Consider the following 17,962-nt stretch of genomic DNA (forward strand, 5'->3'; position numbering starts at 1 on the left):
TCAAACAAAAAGAAAACATTGTTTTTTAACAAAATCTTACTGATCTTAAACACTTGAATAGTAGTGGATTTGTTATATATTTGTGATGTTTTTTGGATGTTGTTATTTTATTCTGCTATAAACCACCATCAGCGACAAACAGACTTGGTGCTGGGCAACGAAACAGACTTGCATGCAGTGCGTAGACTGTGGCCAGATCTAAAAACTCCTGTGTGTGTTCTTCGAGGGAATGACCCCCTTGTGAGAGTCGGTTCTGGTCTTTTGTCACAGCAAGTTTGCAGCAAAAAAAAAAAGAGCAGGACCTCAAATTTTATAAAACACTAACTCAAAATATCAAACACTCAGAGGTTTCAGAATATTTACACAAATCAACAGAACAACCACTAAACATTGATGAGATTGGAATAAAGGAATAACTAAAAACAAGCTTTATATATTTTATATATATATATATATAAAATATATATTAGGGCTGTCAATCGATTAAAAATTTTAATCTAATTAATTACATACTCTGTGATTAATTAATCTAAATTAATCGCATACATAATTTTTATGATACTGACAATAAAGTACCCATCACTCTCACTTTAATTCTTTCTTGCCCTCTTTGCAAAAAAAAAAAAAAGATTTTATAGCTTTGTAAGAGAAGATGCTTTTTTGCTAAACCTGAAAAGTATTAAAAAGTAGCATTTAGAAGTTATATTAACTAATAATATAATTTTCTACCATATACAATTGAATGCACCTAGCTAACAACAATTTGCTTTGTTCTGGTTTCACCTCACTCCAGTCTAAACTAACTGATTTTATAGGTAGGCCTAATTTACTACACATTGTCATTTAAATAACCTGAAAATATTGTGGATTATTAAGGCTAATTTTACTAACCACTCTTGCTAAATGGGGTAAGCACACTTATGTTCTCATTTCAGAGTTGTTCGAGTAAATGATTCATTATAGACAGTGTGGACAGATCAGTTGTTGTCATGATTCATTAAAATGAATCTGTTCAAATGAGTCATTAGGTCGCGAATTGGACATTAGTGGACGTTGACGCATTGCGTGCGAATCGCGACTGTTATTTGGACATCGCAAAAGATTTGTCAACACAGAAAACACTTCACCACTGGATAGGATTTACACAAGTATACCTGGTGTTTATCTTATATTTGTTCTCGACACTATTTGAGAATCAGAGTAAAAGTCAAAAATTACAGTTCAGAGTTTCATGGTTTTCTTATAATATTGCTTTTAAGTTTTGAAGGACAAAGCAGAGCTCAATAAAATGTATTTTATCACCCTATAGGAAATAGTTACTGTTCTTGTATTGGATTTAATTAGAAGAGTATATTTTTCATTTGTAATAGCCAGAAATGATTCTGACATTTTTAATACATAATGACACATGTATGTGATAAATAGGACCCAGTGGGACAAATGACAGTTTTATCAATGAGTCCCAACCCATCAGCCCACCCCCACACCTGTGAGCTCTTGAGAATGAATATTGTTTTAATCTGTCAATTGGACAGATTAAAACAATGAAAAAAGCAAGTGAGAGCAAATTTGCAAAATATATGTGAATAATTGATGTCTTTTGTTAAATTGCCTTTTGTTGAGCTTATCTCCCTTTAGTCATTGGTGAGTTTCATGCTTTTCAGGGGCCAGATGATCTCAGCCGAGGACTGTGATTTTATTAAGAAGTTTGAGGTTGCCATGTCTGAAGAAAAGCAAGCAATTCTGACAAAAGAAGGACATCAGGTTCATATCACATTCTTTCCTGATTTGTTTTGCCTCTCCTACCCTGTTTAGCTTGAAAAAAAAAAAGAAATGTACCACATTAATTTTGTATAACTGAACTACAGAGCTGTAGATATGTTTTTGTTTTTATTTTTGGTTAGTTTTGAGACCTTAGGGACCCTTTTATATAAATTAAAGCTTTGTGAAAATGACTAGACTCCCATAGTCTCACATGTTGTTGTATGTCTATGCAAGTCTATAGATTTAACCGTTTCTTCTCACATATTTTATTGTAGTGTGCAAAGACCTTCCTCAACCTTATGGCTCATATTTCTAAGGAGCAAACAGTTCAGTACATCCTGACCCTGATTGATGACACGCTGCAGGTAAAAATGCACACAGTCCAAATCTAATCTCTGTTTTCTCGTAGCCTGTCAGACTTAAAAGCTTTGGAGTATTAATTTATAACACATAAACTGACCCTATATTATCTACTATAGAGTGTATTGAAATGAGAAATGCAGACAGTTGCATGAATATTTCTATTACATTTGCTTTTGACTCTTCACAGCTATGGTCTTGCAAAGTTCAAAAAGAAAAAAATGTCAGGTCCTCGAGCTGATTGTGAATTATAATGTCACTCTGTCAATCCTGCTTTAGCTTAGCCTTTTCTCTGTATATTTTGTCAATATTAGTTCACCCAAAAATGAAAATTCTGTCATTAATCACTCACCCTCATGTCATTCCAAACCCGTAAGACCTTTGTTCATCTTCAGAACACAAATTAAGATATTTTTGATGAAATCCGAGAGCTTTCTGACTTCTCCATAGACAGCAATTTAACTACCCCTTTCAAGGTCCAGAAAGGTACTAAAGACATCATTAAAATAGTCCACTGCTCATGTAAACAACGTCGGCCAATACTGAGCCGGTGTTCTGACGTAGAACCTGGAAGCGCTGAAAGTAATCAGCGTAAGAGAATGACACAGAATAGAAGCTATTGTTGAATAAAGTCATTAATTTAGTCATTTTGTGCACAAAAAGTATTCTCATCACTTCAATAATATTAAGGTTGAACCACTGCAGTCACGTGGACTATTTTAATATGTCTTTAGTACCTTTCTGGACCTTGAAAGTGGTAGATAAATTGCTGTCTATGGAGGAATCAGAAAGCTTTCATCAAAAATATATAATTAATGACAGAATTTTCATTTTGGGGTGAACTAACCCTTTAAGATAGATGGTCTTCATAAAACCCATTTTCAGTTGCTTATGTGGAGTCTGCGGTTCTGTGTGCTGCAGTGTCTATACTGAGTATTTCTGTATTCATACAATGACTCGCCCTCTCACAACTCATTTAGCCTATGCCTCTGTGATGAGATCTTCTATTCATATGCAAAGTGGTTATAATTTTGAAAACACGATAAACAGACTCCTCTTTCCATTTAAAATATAATTTTATTTTATAAATGTGTCTCTGGGGAAATCGAAAAAATGAACAGTCTGTCTCACTCTGCATCTGCTGTTTAGTCAAGTTTCTTTTAAATGATTTTTAAAGGACACGACAATGCTTCCATGTATAGCTCATGCTGTAGTGCCAGTAAAATGGAGGTACATTATAGAAAATAATCAGATTATCTAAAATAATTTGATTATACATTTTTAAAAATACAGTCAAACCAAAATTTATTCAGATACCTTGAACTTTTCATTCATTAATACAGTTTATTCACTATATTTAAAAAAAATGGTAATAAAATATGACAAGATCTCAGAGTTAAACTGTATTAGAAAAAAATAATCTTAATTATATCAGATAACACTTAAGCAAAACATGGTCAGGTCAAAGTGTCTAAATAATTTTTGGTTCCAAATTTATTTTCTATTTTACTGGTAGTCCACTTAATGAAGAATTTTTGGGTATAATATGTCATATTTACTCCATTTTGCTATCCTCACTTACATAAATGAACTATAGTGTCCTGCACCGACTAGTAAAAATATATAAAAATATCAAAAATGTCTGAATAATTTTTTTTTTGCTGTGTGTGTATATATATATATATATATATATATATATATATATATATATATATATATATATATATATATATATATATATATATATATATACAGCAAAAAAAAATTATATATATATATATATATAAAAACTCTACAGGAAAGCACAACTGATGAAATTCACTGGTGTGTCACCATTAACCTTTTCTAACCTTTTTCTGTACTCTAAGATGTGTCTGGGATCATTTTCCTATAATCACTCATCTTTTAATTCACTATTTTTATGTTGCAATAATGGGTCTTTTGCTCTACCCTGCAGGAAAATCATCAGAGAGTGAATATCTTCTTTGATTATGCCAAGAAGACTAAGAATACAGCCTGGTCATATTTCCTTCCAATGCTGAACCGTCAAGACCTTTTTACTGTTCACATGGTAAGTTGCTGTCAGACAATAAATAAATAAATAAATATAATATACACTACTGTTCAAAAGTAGGGTCAGTAGCAAAAAATTTAGGTCAGTAGCATTTTTTTGTTGTTGTTCTTGTTGGAAAAAAACATGCTTTTATTCAGCAAGAATGCATCAAATTGATCAAAAATGACAGGAAAGACATTTACAATGTTACAGAAAAATTCTATATCGAATATATGTTGTTCTTTTGAACTATATATTTATCAAAGAATCCTGAAAGGTTTCCACAAAAATACATTATTATTAATAATAATAATAATAATAATAATAATAATAATAATAATAATAATAATAAAATGTTTCTTGAGCACCAAATCAGCATATTAGAATGATCACCTGACACTAAAGACTGGAATAATGACTGCTGAAAAATTCAGCTTTGTTATCAGAGGAATACATTACATTTTAAAATATATTAAAATTACAATAATTATTTTTTAATTGGAACAATATTTCACATTTTCATACCCCAAACTTTAAACGACTGTTCTAGGTAGACTATTTAATAATGTAGTCAACTTTTTTACTGAAGAAAGTGCTTAATTACAATTATGGTAAAAAAAACAACTTTTGTCATATCAGTGAAATTAATTTAACGTATTTTAAGAAGCTCATTTGACCTGCTTTGACCTCATATTTTCTTCTGTAAAAGAAAAGTAATTTCAGCTACAAGCACAAGAGCTTAAATTAATTTCAGGAATGTGCAGGTGGTGTTTACTGATGGTTCAACTGCATTTGCATAACAAAGTCACTATGGAATATGGACCAATATCACACAAACCTTTTCCCTTGGGAAAAAAATGTTTCCAAGTAATTACTGAACAAAGTTAGCTTTTCTCTGTAATTACTCTGCTATTACATCATTGCCTAAACAGATCGACAAATAAGGAATCACCAGTTATTACCAATAAGGCCTGCCACACAGTATTCTGCTTTTTACATAACAGCATTGTGTTTTGTGCTTTAAAGCAATAATTTAGTTGTTTTAAATTCAACAGCAACTTGTACATCAATTCAGATTATTGAACTCACATTCAGGGCCATTACATCTAAACCTTTTGTTTGAGAGCCCATTGGTAGAATGGGGTCCATCAATAATTCATCAAAGAGATTTTCATGCTTAGTTTTGAACATTCACTCAAAAGCAAAACGATTTCCCAGGATACTCTCATTTTAAGTATATACGTAGAACAGCATGAAGTCGCCACAGTTTAATTACCCTTCAGGCAGACGGCGATCGCAGGGCGCTGAACGACGCGAGGATGGTATTGATTCCCCTTGCCATCCTCACCTCAGCTCTTAATGAAACACTCTGAAGTTCCCCTTTTGCATGGCAAGCAGAGTAAATGTCATGTCTTCTGGAAACATCAGAATGGCTCTGAATGCATTCATTATCGTAGCACACACAGATGTAGGGAGCGAAAGAGCCCTCAGTGAATCACTTCATCTGACCAATAATTTGAGCATATTCTGCACCAGTTGCATATTCATTTGGCTGAAATATTAATTTGGGATGTTTAATTTCAGGTTGAATGATTTAGATGGATCTAGTGCAACAGTCGCCATTACTTATCACAATTAGAGCTGTTAATTGTCCTTTGGAATCTTGCCACTTTTATGCAGAGAAGAGCAGAGAGAGGATAGGAAATAATGGGGGAGAGAGACTGAGAGCTCTATTCAAACTATATTTGTCTTCATGACCACAGCTCATTGTTCCCAAACAAGTCTGCTAACCACGGCACCGGCAAGGCATTTTTTAATATTCCTCTATTGGAGCATCTGTATGAAAGCCACGTCTAACAGAAATACATTTTTCCAAGCCCTGATGCGACATTTCTCTTCTTCCCCTCAGGCTGCGAGGATCATAGCCAAGCTAGCTGCCTGGGGACGTGACCTGATGGAGGGCAGTGACCTGAACTACTACTTCAACTGGATTAAGACCCAGCTCAGCTCTCAGGTAGAAAACAAAGAGATCCCATCCTAAATTCAGCAGATCTTCTCTCTTGTACTAATTAAAGGAACCGTTCACCCAAAAATTACAATTCTGTCTGCATTTACTCACCCTCATGTCATTCCAGACCTGTATGACTTTCTCAGAACACAAAAGATGTTATACAGAAAGTTAGTGACAGAGCCTCACTCACTTTCATACAGTGAAAGTCAGGGGCGCCGTTGGCACGGGGGACAGGGGGGTCAGGACCCCCGCAGTTTTGAAAAGATAGAAGTCGACCCCCGCACTTTTGATAAGGGCTGCTTCAATTAGTCACACTATATCATCTTTTAGCTTAGGATATTTTCTTTCAAATTAGACCATTTTCACGTTTCTGTAAGCGATCCGTTCGTAAATAATCAGCTGTTTTGTTGCGTATGTGAACAGGAAATGTGCTCTCGAACGGAGAAACGCGATCTCCAAACCATCGATCAAAGTGTGCTAACGTTTTAGGACAGGTCGATGGTATATAAATCATGCCCAAACGTTAGAATTTGTCAATCAAGCCAAACCGTCCATTCAGAAACCGAGAAATTTGACTAGGTAAGGAGGCTGATCTCTCAGGTTGACGCGCGAGCTGGCTTGACTGAAGTTTTCGTGAGTATTTATAGTTTATGGACTGTTTTGATTTCGGTAATTACATCTTGAAAGGCAAAAAGCATTGATGGCATCTATAAAAGAGATATCTGAAATAGAAACAAAAGTGATATTGCCTCATCCAGTGGAGGACGCACGAGAGGAGATCTGTGCGTTTCATTGGTATGTGTATACTGTAATACTTAATTTACAATGCTTATCAGTGGCATGCACTTTGATCGTGAAAGTGCCTTTTGCGGTCGCATCATGGTGCTCCCATGTTCCCGGTGTGAACGTGAGCTCCAGTCCATTACAATTTAGAGCGGTTAAGGCCCGGGTATACTTCATTTCCCGCGTTCCGTTCAGTCTCGCGCGAGCCTTTCAGAGAAACTCCTTTGCCCATGGGAAAGACGCGTTCGGCGCATGCATATGTGCACCGCCCGTTGTCATAATGATCCCCCCCCCCCGGAAAGCAGTTTGGTCCCCGTCACTTTGAAAATGTCTCCTGCGCCCCTGGTGAAAGTGAATGGAGTTTGCAGCTGCCATTCTGTTTGACATCTCCTTTTTTGTTCGATGGAAGAAAGAAATTCATACAGGTTTAGAACGACATGAAGGTGAGTGAAGATATTTCAGTGATTTTTTTTTTTTTTTTTTTTTTTTGATTTTCAAATGAGGAATGCTAATGCAACACAGACAGCTCTCTCTACATTTCTCAGCTGGCTTTTATTTTTTGAAAAGATTTTCACCTTATCTAAAACACATCTGCTTCTACTGTCAGTCACAGAACATAATCTACTGTATCTGGATCTTTGTGCATTACCAGTGCCTTATGATGTAAATTTTCCTATACAATGAAACTTCAAAAGATGCCATCGTTTTCAACCTTCCTCCTTTCACTGGAGTGTGAAAGGCAAGCAGAGACATAAAAGAATTTGTGATGTGTCAAAGCACTGGCCATGTGCTGTTTTCCTTTTAAACATTATTTTTTTTTTTTTTTTAGGTTTTAAATAGAAAGCCTTCCTTCATATGGAAGAAGGCTATTTGTGTCAGTTGTTTAGTTTATTTACTTTATCAGTAATAATTACAAATGAAATATTTCTGTTGTATCAGTTATGACCAAAAGTCTGAGACCACATTGAAAATTTGGGATTCAAAATCAAAATTTGTGTGCAAAATTTAGAACTTTTACCCCTGGTTTCACAGGCAAGGCTCAAGGCCCCAATATACTCACAGTGAAGTTCTTTTTCATTCTTCGTTTATGGGTAAAACGAAGTTCGAACTACATGAGCAGTGATATACTGTTATTGAACACCCCAGCCACACTGCTGAGAACGGAGTTTAGATGAATATGTAAATATGATGTGCGCTTTCCTCTCAGTAACAAAATAAACACAACAAAAAATGAGAAAACGGCACCCATTTTTATAGAAAGCATAAGAAAAGCATCTGATCATAACAAGGGTATGTTTGCAAGAACTCTGCAAATTAGCACTCCAGTAAAGTCACGACACGTGTATTTATTTGGCATTTTATTCAATAGATTGTCAGTGCCTTATTTCAACAGAAGCACAACTTCATTTTCTACTATAAAGCGGCTATCCAGCGTGTTTATGTTTTCACCCGTGGAGATCCTTCCTCGACAGACAGATGAAATGAGTCCGAAAAGAGTTCTGCTTGAAAGAAGGCGGCGCCTCAGCGTACACCTCCTATTACGTTATCATCACGGACCAATGGTAATACGAAGATGTTAACTTTTCCTGAGATTTTGCTTTGGCAAGACATTTCAAGCTCCTAAAACGAATTTCGTTTTGGCATGATTTTGTTCGAAATCAGTTCGTTCTTTGATTTCGCTTGAAGTATATTGGGGCCTTCAGGCCCAGTCCTAGACTAAAATGCATCTTTGAGCTGTTTTAGCTGAAAGCAACTTGCACTGATATAACTTAAAATATGTCACTGCCATTGTTTTGTCTCAAGATGCAAACCAGTAATGTTTTTGCTGAGTCAAGTCAAGTCAAGTCACCTTTATTTATATTGCGCTTTTTACAATGCAGATTGTATCAAAGCAGCTTTACAATGATAACTGGTACATAATTTTTGCTGCACAGCAGCTCTTCAAGAATAGGGTCAATGCAGGCAGATCAAAGCACTGTTGAATAAATGTCAAGAATACTGTTGAATATCAAATGTCAAGTGTCCCCAACTAAGCAAGCCAAAGGCGACAGCGGCAAGGAACCCAAACTCCATCAGGTGACATCAGGTGGCAAACAAGTGGCAAATAGGTGTTAAAATGGAGAAAAAAAAAACCTTGGGAGAAACCAGGCTTAGTCGGGGGGCCAGTTCTCCTTTGGCGAACAGTGCTTTGTTACGAATCAGGTTGCTATCATAAATCTGATAGGATCGCAACATTCAAAGTATTTATTTCAGTTCCATCCAGTTGAGGATCGTATTCATCACGCCGGTATGGACGGTTTTTTGAGGAACTGTGCTACTGGCTGTCGTGTTGATGATGTCTTCACAATGGATGATCTAGTCGACTCGATCTCTGCTGATACTTCAGGGCTGCGTTGTGGTCGTGTCAAGGCGCAGGTCCTTGGTCTCAGCTGGATACGGTCCTAATTGAACTAAGGCATAATCCTGGCTTAATCTAAGCCCTGTCTGTAAAACCAGGCCGTAATATAATAATGTTTTGCTATAAAGTATTTAATCATCTAGTTGCTGGTTTTGTTTAGAGCAGTGGTTCCCAAACTTTTTAGCGTTGAGTACCCCCTGAAGGCATTACCATCCTTCTGCGTACCCTCTCTCTTCCACTTCGACTGCAGTCACACCTTTACCATTAAGGGACAATATTTGCCCCCTAAATTGATTTTCCAGTGCATTTTTTTTACCTTTATGAATAACTTTATAAAATAAATAATGTTTTAAATAAAAATGTTCAATATAGAAATATGCAATGATGGTAAACCTAAGTAAAACTTTTAAATATTAAACTAAAACCGCCAGTAGGTGGCAGCAAGTCATGGGTGAGTAATGGAGTCATTCAATCAGTAACGAAGCAAGTGGCTGTGAATGAATCATTGAATCGACTCTCACTGTGTTGTAGTTCTGCTGTGGTTTTCGTAATTATTTCATTGCAAAATAGAGTAAATACTGGCAGTACTGTGTTTAAAATGTACGTTTTGTTTTTGACCTGTTGTATAATAATGTCACGTTTGCAGTCATGTTGATATTTGAGAACAATTGTATTCTTGCTCGTTATCATCATTAAATACAAGAACTCACACAAGGTATGTTTTTGTACCGGAGAAAGTCTGAGTCTTAAATCGAAATTAATTCATTATCTGTGTCTATTTGTTCTTCATGCGAGTAAGTGCAAAATCCCCACTTTTACAAAGGTGCATTGTCGAGAACGGCAGTAATTTAGCACGATTTAAGGCAGCAGATTCGGCACGCAATCTATCATATGCATGCTGCTTCTGTGGATACAGTCATTTTTGACTGCAAATGATGAGGTAATTTGATTAAATGTACTGGATTTACGACATTTTGGTAGTTAGAAATACATGCTCTATTTTAATATTATTTTAATGTAGAATTAAATGAACTACTCAGCATTTTGTTCGCGTACCCCCTTTTGTCACCTCATGTACCCCCAGGGGTACGCGTACCCCAGTTTGGGAACCACTGGTTTAGAGTAAACTTGTTTGCAAGCCATAGTGATGTCCAGTTTGTGAGCATTTGAGCATTTTTTGAGTCAATTTCTTTTCACTGAATTGTTCGAAAAGGTTCACAAATTTGTCTGAATGCTTCATTAGCGAATAGATCAAAATTGGAATTTTTTACATTATATATAAAAAAAAAAACCCACTTATTTAGAAGCCACACCATGCCTGGAAAAGTCATTGGAGATTTGGTAAAGAAAATAGGCAGTCAGTCTGATTTAAAGCTAATTCTGAAAATGTTTCAATATATGAAATAAAATTTAAAAAAATTGTATTTGTATATTTACAATATATAATATAATAAACTGATTGCAAAAGCATTTTCACTAGTGATCTCAGACTTTTGGAGCCCACCTTTGTGTTAGGCAGCGCTTGCCCAGGATCGAGTGAATTTGTATGTACTGTGTCACTCCTCGTATCCTACATGTGCACAGTAGGGGGTCAAGATCTGCAGAGGCAGCCGTGCCAGGGCACTACTGCAGCAGAGTGCTTTATATAAAGGGCACAACAAGAAGAATGAACCGAGAAGTGCCTAGAGCACGATTTGAACCTGGATCCTCCTGACTCAGAATGAGCTGTGAGCTGTGAGCTCTGCTGTAGCAGGCCAGCCACAGATACAGATTAAGAGATTCACTCAAGGGCGCAGTGGTGCTAAGTGCAGTGGCTTGAGTCATTTACCAACAGCACATGGAACACAGGGGTTGACCTTACTTGTGGTGGTACCAACTTATTTGCTTTAAAAAAATAAAAACTCTGATGTGCCGGTTCAACATAATATTCTAGAGGTTATGTTTGTCTTACTTGCTTGAGAGAATTGGTGAAATAACATCTTGTATTATGTTTCTGACACTATTTTTTGTTGTTCTTCTATGCCCCACTATACCTGTTTAGAGTAGATATGCATGATATATGTGTCAAGCCAAGGCTGTCAGTGTACCAGGAGGGACGTTATAAAGTAGCAAGAGATAAAAGCTCTTTTCCATGTAGGGCTGGGCGATAACGGGGGTAAAGGCACACCTTCAGAAAAATGTGTTTTTCACTCCCATTTACTCCCATAGCTGAAAAAAAAAGAAGCTTTTATTGAAGATTTGGGGTAAAACACGGGTATGGGGTAAAAGGCACACATTTATCATTTATTATTTATACAAATACTTTAGCTAAAATAATGTTTTGAATAATGTTTAAGTTAATACTTGTTCAAAACAGTCACTTTAGTAAAGTTTGTACTATTTTTCTGTTTATTTTGATAAATAAAAGAATTCATTTTTGTTCAATAAATATACTGTCATTAAATTGTTAATATAAAAATATATTTTAAAAATGTAGAATCTTATTTTAAAAAGTAAAGGTTCTTGAAAGCATTGAAAGAAACCCCATAACTTAATATAGATTTACAGTAGTAACAATAAATTGTATTTTATTATATGATATGATTAATATATTTTTTAAATATGATGATTTCATTATAAATATGGTGATTATCTCTAAAATGGACACCTAACTTGATATGGTATTTACCATCTGAATCTTACCATGTCATGTCAACAAATGGGAAAAGTCAGCCATCTATTTATTATCATGTTAATATAGTTAAAGATTATCATGTTAAAGCCCCAACAACGGGGGCGACTTTATCTTCCGTTATAGAAAAACTGTTGCTTTATTTACCTTGAACAAAACTGAAAATCATTAACAAGACCTTTGTCTCAAAATATATTCAATAATTTTAGCGATTTTCATTTGCTATTTACATTTTTAAATTTTTAAAAACATCAAATATTAGATCAAATTAGCACACAATAATCTTTGCGCTGCAAAAATGCGCCTTTAACCCCGATGCGCCATTAGCCCCATCATACCCTACCGGTAGACACGATTAACCGGTAGAAATTTGTCAACCGGTAGAGATTTTGGACTATCGTCTCCATCACGGTTATGCTCATGTAATGTTGCCATGCTGCGCCACAATGAAAGCTTATCATTTTCATGCGATGCACATGATTTTAAGCCATTGAATCAAAATAACAGTGAAAGCGAACTCATTTCGCTGTATGAGAGATGGTTTCTGAGTGCTGTCTGAGAGACGCGCGCACATGAAGCTGTTACTCAGTGAGCACGTGAGTACTAAACTGAGTTCTTTTTGCCGCCTAATTGGACTTGAGTGCTCAAATACACACTTATGTGTCAAAATATCCATCTTTTTCAAGTATCCTCATAAACAAAGTCATTTATGTCTTTGAGAAAGAAAACGTGTATGTATCAGTATATTGGATCTGTCATTCGCTCTTAAAGTGACAGCAGCCTAATATAACTGCTGCTGTCTGTCATTAATGTTAATTAGACAATGAATCACTTTTTTTTTTTACTTTAATAAGAATAAATGTATATTTAATTTATACAGTGTAAATCGCATGTATAAATAACTACAGTGTTTTTTATACATTTGATTACTTTACATAATTTATGTAGTATTTCTTATTTCTAGTGCTTGAAGTTTTTCCAGTAGGTCTATTTCATTTGTGTCTTTGTTCTATTGTAATTTGTTTTCCTGTACGTGTTAATTATTTTCTTTGTTCTTCTTCTTCTTATTATTATTTTTTTCTTATGTTAGGCTAGTATTAGTTTTTTGTGATATTAAAATAACTATATTGTGATTACAGATCGTAATTTTGAAATAAAATTACTCATATTGTAATATAAGAATTTGGTCATATCACCCACCCCTACTTCCATATACAGTATATCTTAGGTTTGTCAACCAGTCGGGCGAAGGGCAGGATGTTTTGTCACAACTCACAACTGTACATTAAACATCAGATGTCTTCTGATATTTGGCTGTGAATGTGTCAGATAACAGAGAGCATACTGTGACAGAACATTTGCTTGGTGTTGGAAACTTCATGTTGCCCCTAGTTAGTAAGCAGTGAGAGTATATGTATTTGTTGTTTGGATTTGAGTGTGTTCTTAATCTTATTTTATTTTAGATAACCTTCAGACAAACATGTTTCACAAGCCTGAACCAGAATCCATTTACATTAAGTTGCAAAGATGTTATTTGTATGCACATATTTGAATATAGATGACCCTCTATTCACATGCAGTACCAGTAACAGGACAAGTGTTTTGATTGTATCAAAGATTTGAAGTCTGCATCAGCATTTCAGAATCTCGTTTTCACTCGTAGGCATCATTTACAGTAGGGTGGGGGTGGGACATGTCCCCACCGCCATGGCAGATCTTATTCCCACCATCATAGCTCAAATTGATCACATTTCAATGCCTTGTTATGTGTTCCAGTGAAAACACAAAAAAATTAAACAAATGTGTCCCCACTACTGATATACACTACCTGATACACTAAATCATTTTTTTAATGATTTAAGAAGTATATATCGCTGACCAAGGCTGCATTTATTTGATCAAAGCTGCAGCAAATATAGTAATATTGTGAAATATTGTTACAATTTAAAATGACTGTTTTCTATATTAATATATTTTAAAATGTAATTTATTCTTATGAATGCAAAGCTGAATTTTCAGCATCATTGCTCCAGTCTTCAGTGTCACTTGATCCTTCAGAAATCATTCTGATATGCTGATTTGCTGCGCAAGAAACATTTCTTATCAACGTGAAAAAAGATGGAGTTTATTTAAAATAGAACCTGTTTGTAACAATGTAAAATTCTTTACTGTCACTTCATTTTTCTTGCAAAAAAATAAAATAAAAAATAACATACTGACCTTAAACTTTTGAACCATAGAGTACACCACTTTCAATATGTTTTTCAATTGCTTGTTATTAGAAAAACAATATAATGGATTGGAATACATTTCTGAGCTTAAGTGAAAGGCACAGTGACGCACTTCAGCAGAGTGTATAACCCTGATATAAAGTACTGCATTAGATGCGAAGTGAAAAGAGTGAATGAAAACATGACTTATGACTTTTGTCTGAATTTTTAAAAAATGTTTTTATGTTCTTATTAAATATATCAATAATGAATGGATAATATAATCTATGGAAATACCTTCAAAATGAACAAACTATTAAGACATTACAGAAAAGTTATTCAAGGTATTAGCTGTAAAGTCAATAATTCATGCTAGTTGTTTTGTAGTGGATTCTGGCTTTAATGCATATACTTACAGGGTCCAGCTTTCATTTTCAGTTCCTCTACAAATCACCTTACAGTAATAGGATGTTGCAATTTCAGTGGAGTTTCATATTTTAGCCTGAGGGCCCTCTGAATTAATGAATGTTGAAAATCATAAATAGAGGACCTCTCAAAGCAGTTTGTGTTTATTAGTCCATTCAGAGTGCACTCCATAAATTTGGTTCATTGTAGCTAAGCTGCAAAAGCTGTGAATAAACATTTTCAATGAATCAGATAAAAAATATTGTCTAAGTCATAAATGATTATAAATAACAGTTTAATTATGTCTTGTTTTCATTTTACGTGGCTGTTGTGGGTCTTTTTTTACCCAAATTGTGACTTGGCTCAAATTGTAACAGGCTTAAGCATTTCGTTTTGCAGTGCCGCTGAGATCGAAATGAATTCAGGGCCACTCTACCACAGAATTTTAGACAATTGCCTGTCACGAACAAGCCGTTTCACTCACGCAGGAATCATCTATATTCCTGCCATCATTGTCCAAGCATACAGCTCAAGTTCGCTACAACAAGAGGCCCAAAATCACAGATTTGTTTTCTTTCTTTCTATCTTTTTTTTTTTTGTTGTTGTTGTTAGAAACTACATGGTACAGGTGCTGAACCTGGAACAGGGACCATCTCCCCCAGTGAAGTGAGTATGTCACGGATGGAGGCGGCGGACGTGCAGCTGTGTGAACGAGCCTCCATCCCCTTTCAGAGGCTGAGATCTTCACCCCTCTCTTTTTCGAGATGCAGCACATGCTGTTTCTTGTCCACTGCTTTTTTTCCATTCATATCCACTGTGAATCTTTTCACTTTTTCCTACAGCTGCACTTCCCTAACACAACACCTTTTTTGTCTGTGTCCATCTATAAGCTTTTTTACAAAGATTCTTTCCTCTCTTGCCAGTGACTTTGGTCATAATTCCAATATTTCAGCTGCTTTTCTTTTTTCTTTTTTTTTCTGAGATACACCACTAGAATTGATAGATTGAAAGGAGCACCAGAAGGCTTTTGTCTTGCACTATAGCAATCTTCCTCTTTCATTTCTTTTTGCGCTTTTTAGGGTTCATTTGAAAAGAATTTCTTTTTTCTTTTCATCATGTGTGCGAGTCAAAATCTACTGGCGCAATGCAAGCGGGCACAAATTTTAATTCAATTTCCTCTCATGGCACTTAAGATGTCTCTACTTTGCTATTCTACATGACCTGCCTCCCTGTCTTTTCTATTTTCTGGACCACTCTGCTTTTATGCATATGGTGCTGATATACAGCATCATCTCCCCCAGTTAATGACTGAGTCTCTTCTCTTCTCTCAGCCACATTTCCTCTAACATCCTCTCTATGATTCACTCACTCTGTCCAGGTTTCAAGGCTGCTGCTTTCTCTCTGCTGCATTGTGGGATTGTCTCTTTGATCCAGCATGTTACCCAAAAGGCGTTTTTAAAAGTCAGAACCGTACTGCACGTGCATAAGTGAATGCAAAATTACAGAGAGTGCAAATGCTGATTGAGCAGCCTAGTTTCATTGTGTTCTTTTGCTAGTACCTGAAAAGGACAGGCTTATTTCATGCATCCATTTCCCTGCTTCTCTGAACTGTTCTGTTCTTCGTGTTCTGATCATGTTGTCGTTTTGTGTTTGTGCGCATGCTAATTTGTGCGTGTGTGTGTCGTGTATGTGTATTTTTCCTTCGGACCCTCAGAGCTCCCAGTATGTTCAGTGCGTCGCTGGTTGCCTGCAGCTGATGCTGAGAGTGAATGAATACAGATTCGCCTGGGTGGAGGCCGACGGAGTGAACTGGTAATGCTCATTTTCACACTAATATGTAGGTCTTGTTTTGGGTGATATTGCACATACAGTAATAGACAATACATGCGAGTTATTAAGCTGCCATAGTACTTATGGAAATCTGGTTGATGTGATTTCTAGTCCTGGAAAAAACAGAGAAATTAATTATATAACAGTATTGTATTAAATAATATTTAATAATAAATATTATTTTGTTTTATTTTATACAAATACACTTCCATTTTGGAGTCAGTAAGATTTTGATAAAAAAAATACAGTAAAAACAGTCATTTGTGAAATACCTCTTGTATGCTGTAATATATATTAAAATGTAATTTATTCCTGTGATGCAAATCTGAATGTATAGCAGCCATTACTTCAGTCTTCAGTGTCACATGATCCTTCAGAAATCATTTTAATATGCTGATTTTTATCAATGTTGAAAACAGCTGCGCTATATTTTTTATATAATTTATTTAATTAAATAAAAAGTTCAAAAGAACGGCATTTATTTAAAATAAAATTCTTTTGTAGCTTTATATATGGGTCAGTGACATGACGGGTCTTTTTTTTTTTTTTTGACAAAGGCCTTAATAATAATAAAAGCAAAAAAAATGACATCCAAAGTATTTAAGACAGTACAACTAGATCTCTTTTATTAAATCCAAAAGGTTTTATTTATATTTTGCTAAGAAATAAAGTTATTTTAAAAATGAATTTCATTGATGTCATTTGGAGTAACCAATATAAAGGGACCATTTTGGATCATATCATGCAGTCAATATCATGTGACAGGATGTGACATCATTCAGACACCTGCAAAGGACCACATGGTCTTGAAGCAAAGTAACTCTTATGTCATGTTTTCACTTGCTCCTACACATGTCCCGAAACTTCAAGTCATTCAGTACAACCGCTATAAAACATGGAAAATGTTGTAATATTTAAAAAAAAATTGTAGTAAATATAAAATGTTTGAATGTCCTTTTGCAAGCTAGCTAGCAAGCTAATTAGCTAGCTAGATATCAGCCTGTTAACATTGTTTAAAAATATTGTCATTCGGTAAAACTGAAATTTTGGTTAAACCGAATGACGTTTTTGGTGACAAATTTTGTCAATCTTGTAAAAAATGACAAAAGCATTGTTAATTGATTATAAAAACCACATCATCTCATTGTTAAAATTAATTTTGAGGTTTTATTAAGTGTTATCTCCATTATGTTTTACACTTTAAAAACCTTATTCGTCAATGACCCATGTCTTTGCTTTCACTTTTGATCAATTTAATGCATCATTGGAGAATAAAAGTAATAAACTGTATTGACATCAAACTTTTGAATGGTATGTGTTATTAATTGTATGTATGTTTTATCGTTTAATTTTTATTTAACATTTAATTAAATATTAATTAAAATATTTCATTGGCTAGAAACTGCTCCGTTTAAGTGAAATCTGTAACCAATTGTCTTGAACAACAAACAACTGGAAAGTTCATGGAAAAGTTATG

The 17,962-nt window shown here is 35.0% G+C and overlaps 1 protein-coding gene across 2 annotated transcripts in view; it reads left to right on the plus strand.

Annotated features, from left to right (window-relative positions):
• Nucleotides 1-17,962, plus strand: part of atp6v1h (ATPase H+ transporting V1 subunit H) — a 51,517-nt gene that overhangs the window by 4,899 nt on the left and 28,656 nt on the right. The window contains exons 3-8 of one of the 2 annotated variants that reach the window (XM_048162347.1): nucleotides 1,665-1,764; nucleotides 2,040-2,129; nucleotides 4,082-4,195; nucleotides 6,087-6,191; nucleotides 15,268-15,321; nucleotides 16,370-16,467. In XM_048162347.1, coding sequence (XP_048018304.1) covers nucleotides 1,665-1,764; nucleotides 2,040-2,129; nucleotides 4,082-4,195; nucleotides 6,087-6,191; nucleotides 15,268-15,321; nucleotides 16,370-16,467 — 561 coding nt within the window. The remainder of the gene's footprint in view (nucleotides 1-1,664; nucleotides 1,765-2,039; nucleotides 2,130-4,081; nucleotides 4,196-6,086; nucleotides 6,192-15,267; nucleotides 15,322-16,369; nucleotides 16,468-17,962) is intronic. The other variant, XM_048162348.1, reaches the window with a different exon arrangement.

The sequence above is a fragment of the Megalobrama amblycephala genome, linkage group LG17 (genome assembly GCF_018812025.1).
Source record: "Megalobrama amblycephala isolate DHTTF-2021 linkage group LG17, ASM1881202v1, whole genome shotgun sequence".
Lineage (NCBI taxonomy): Eukaryota > Metazoa > Chordata > Actinopteri > Cypriniformes > Xenocyprididae > Megalobrama > Megalobrama amblycephala.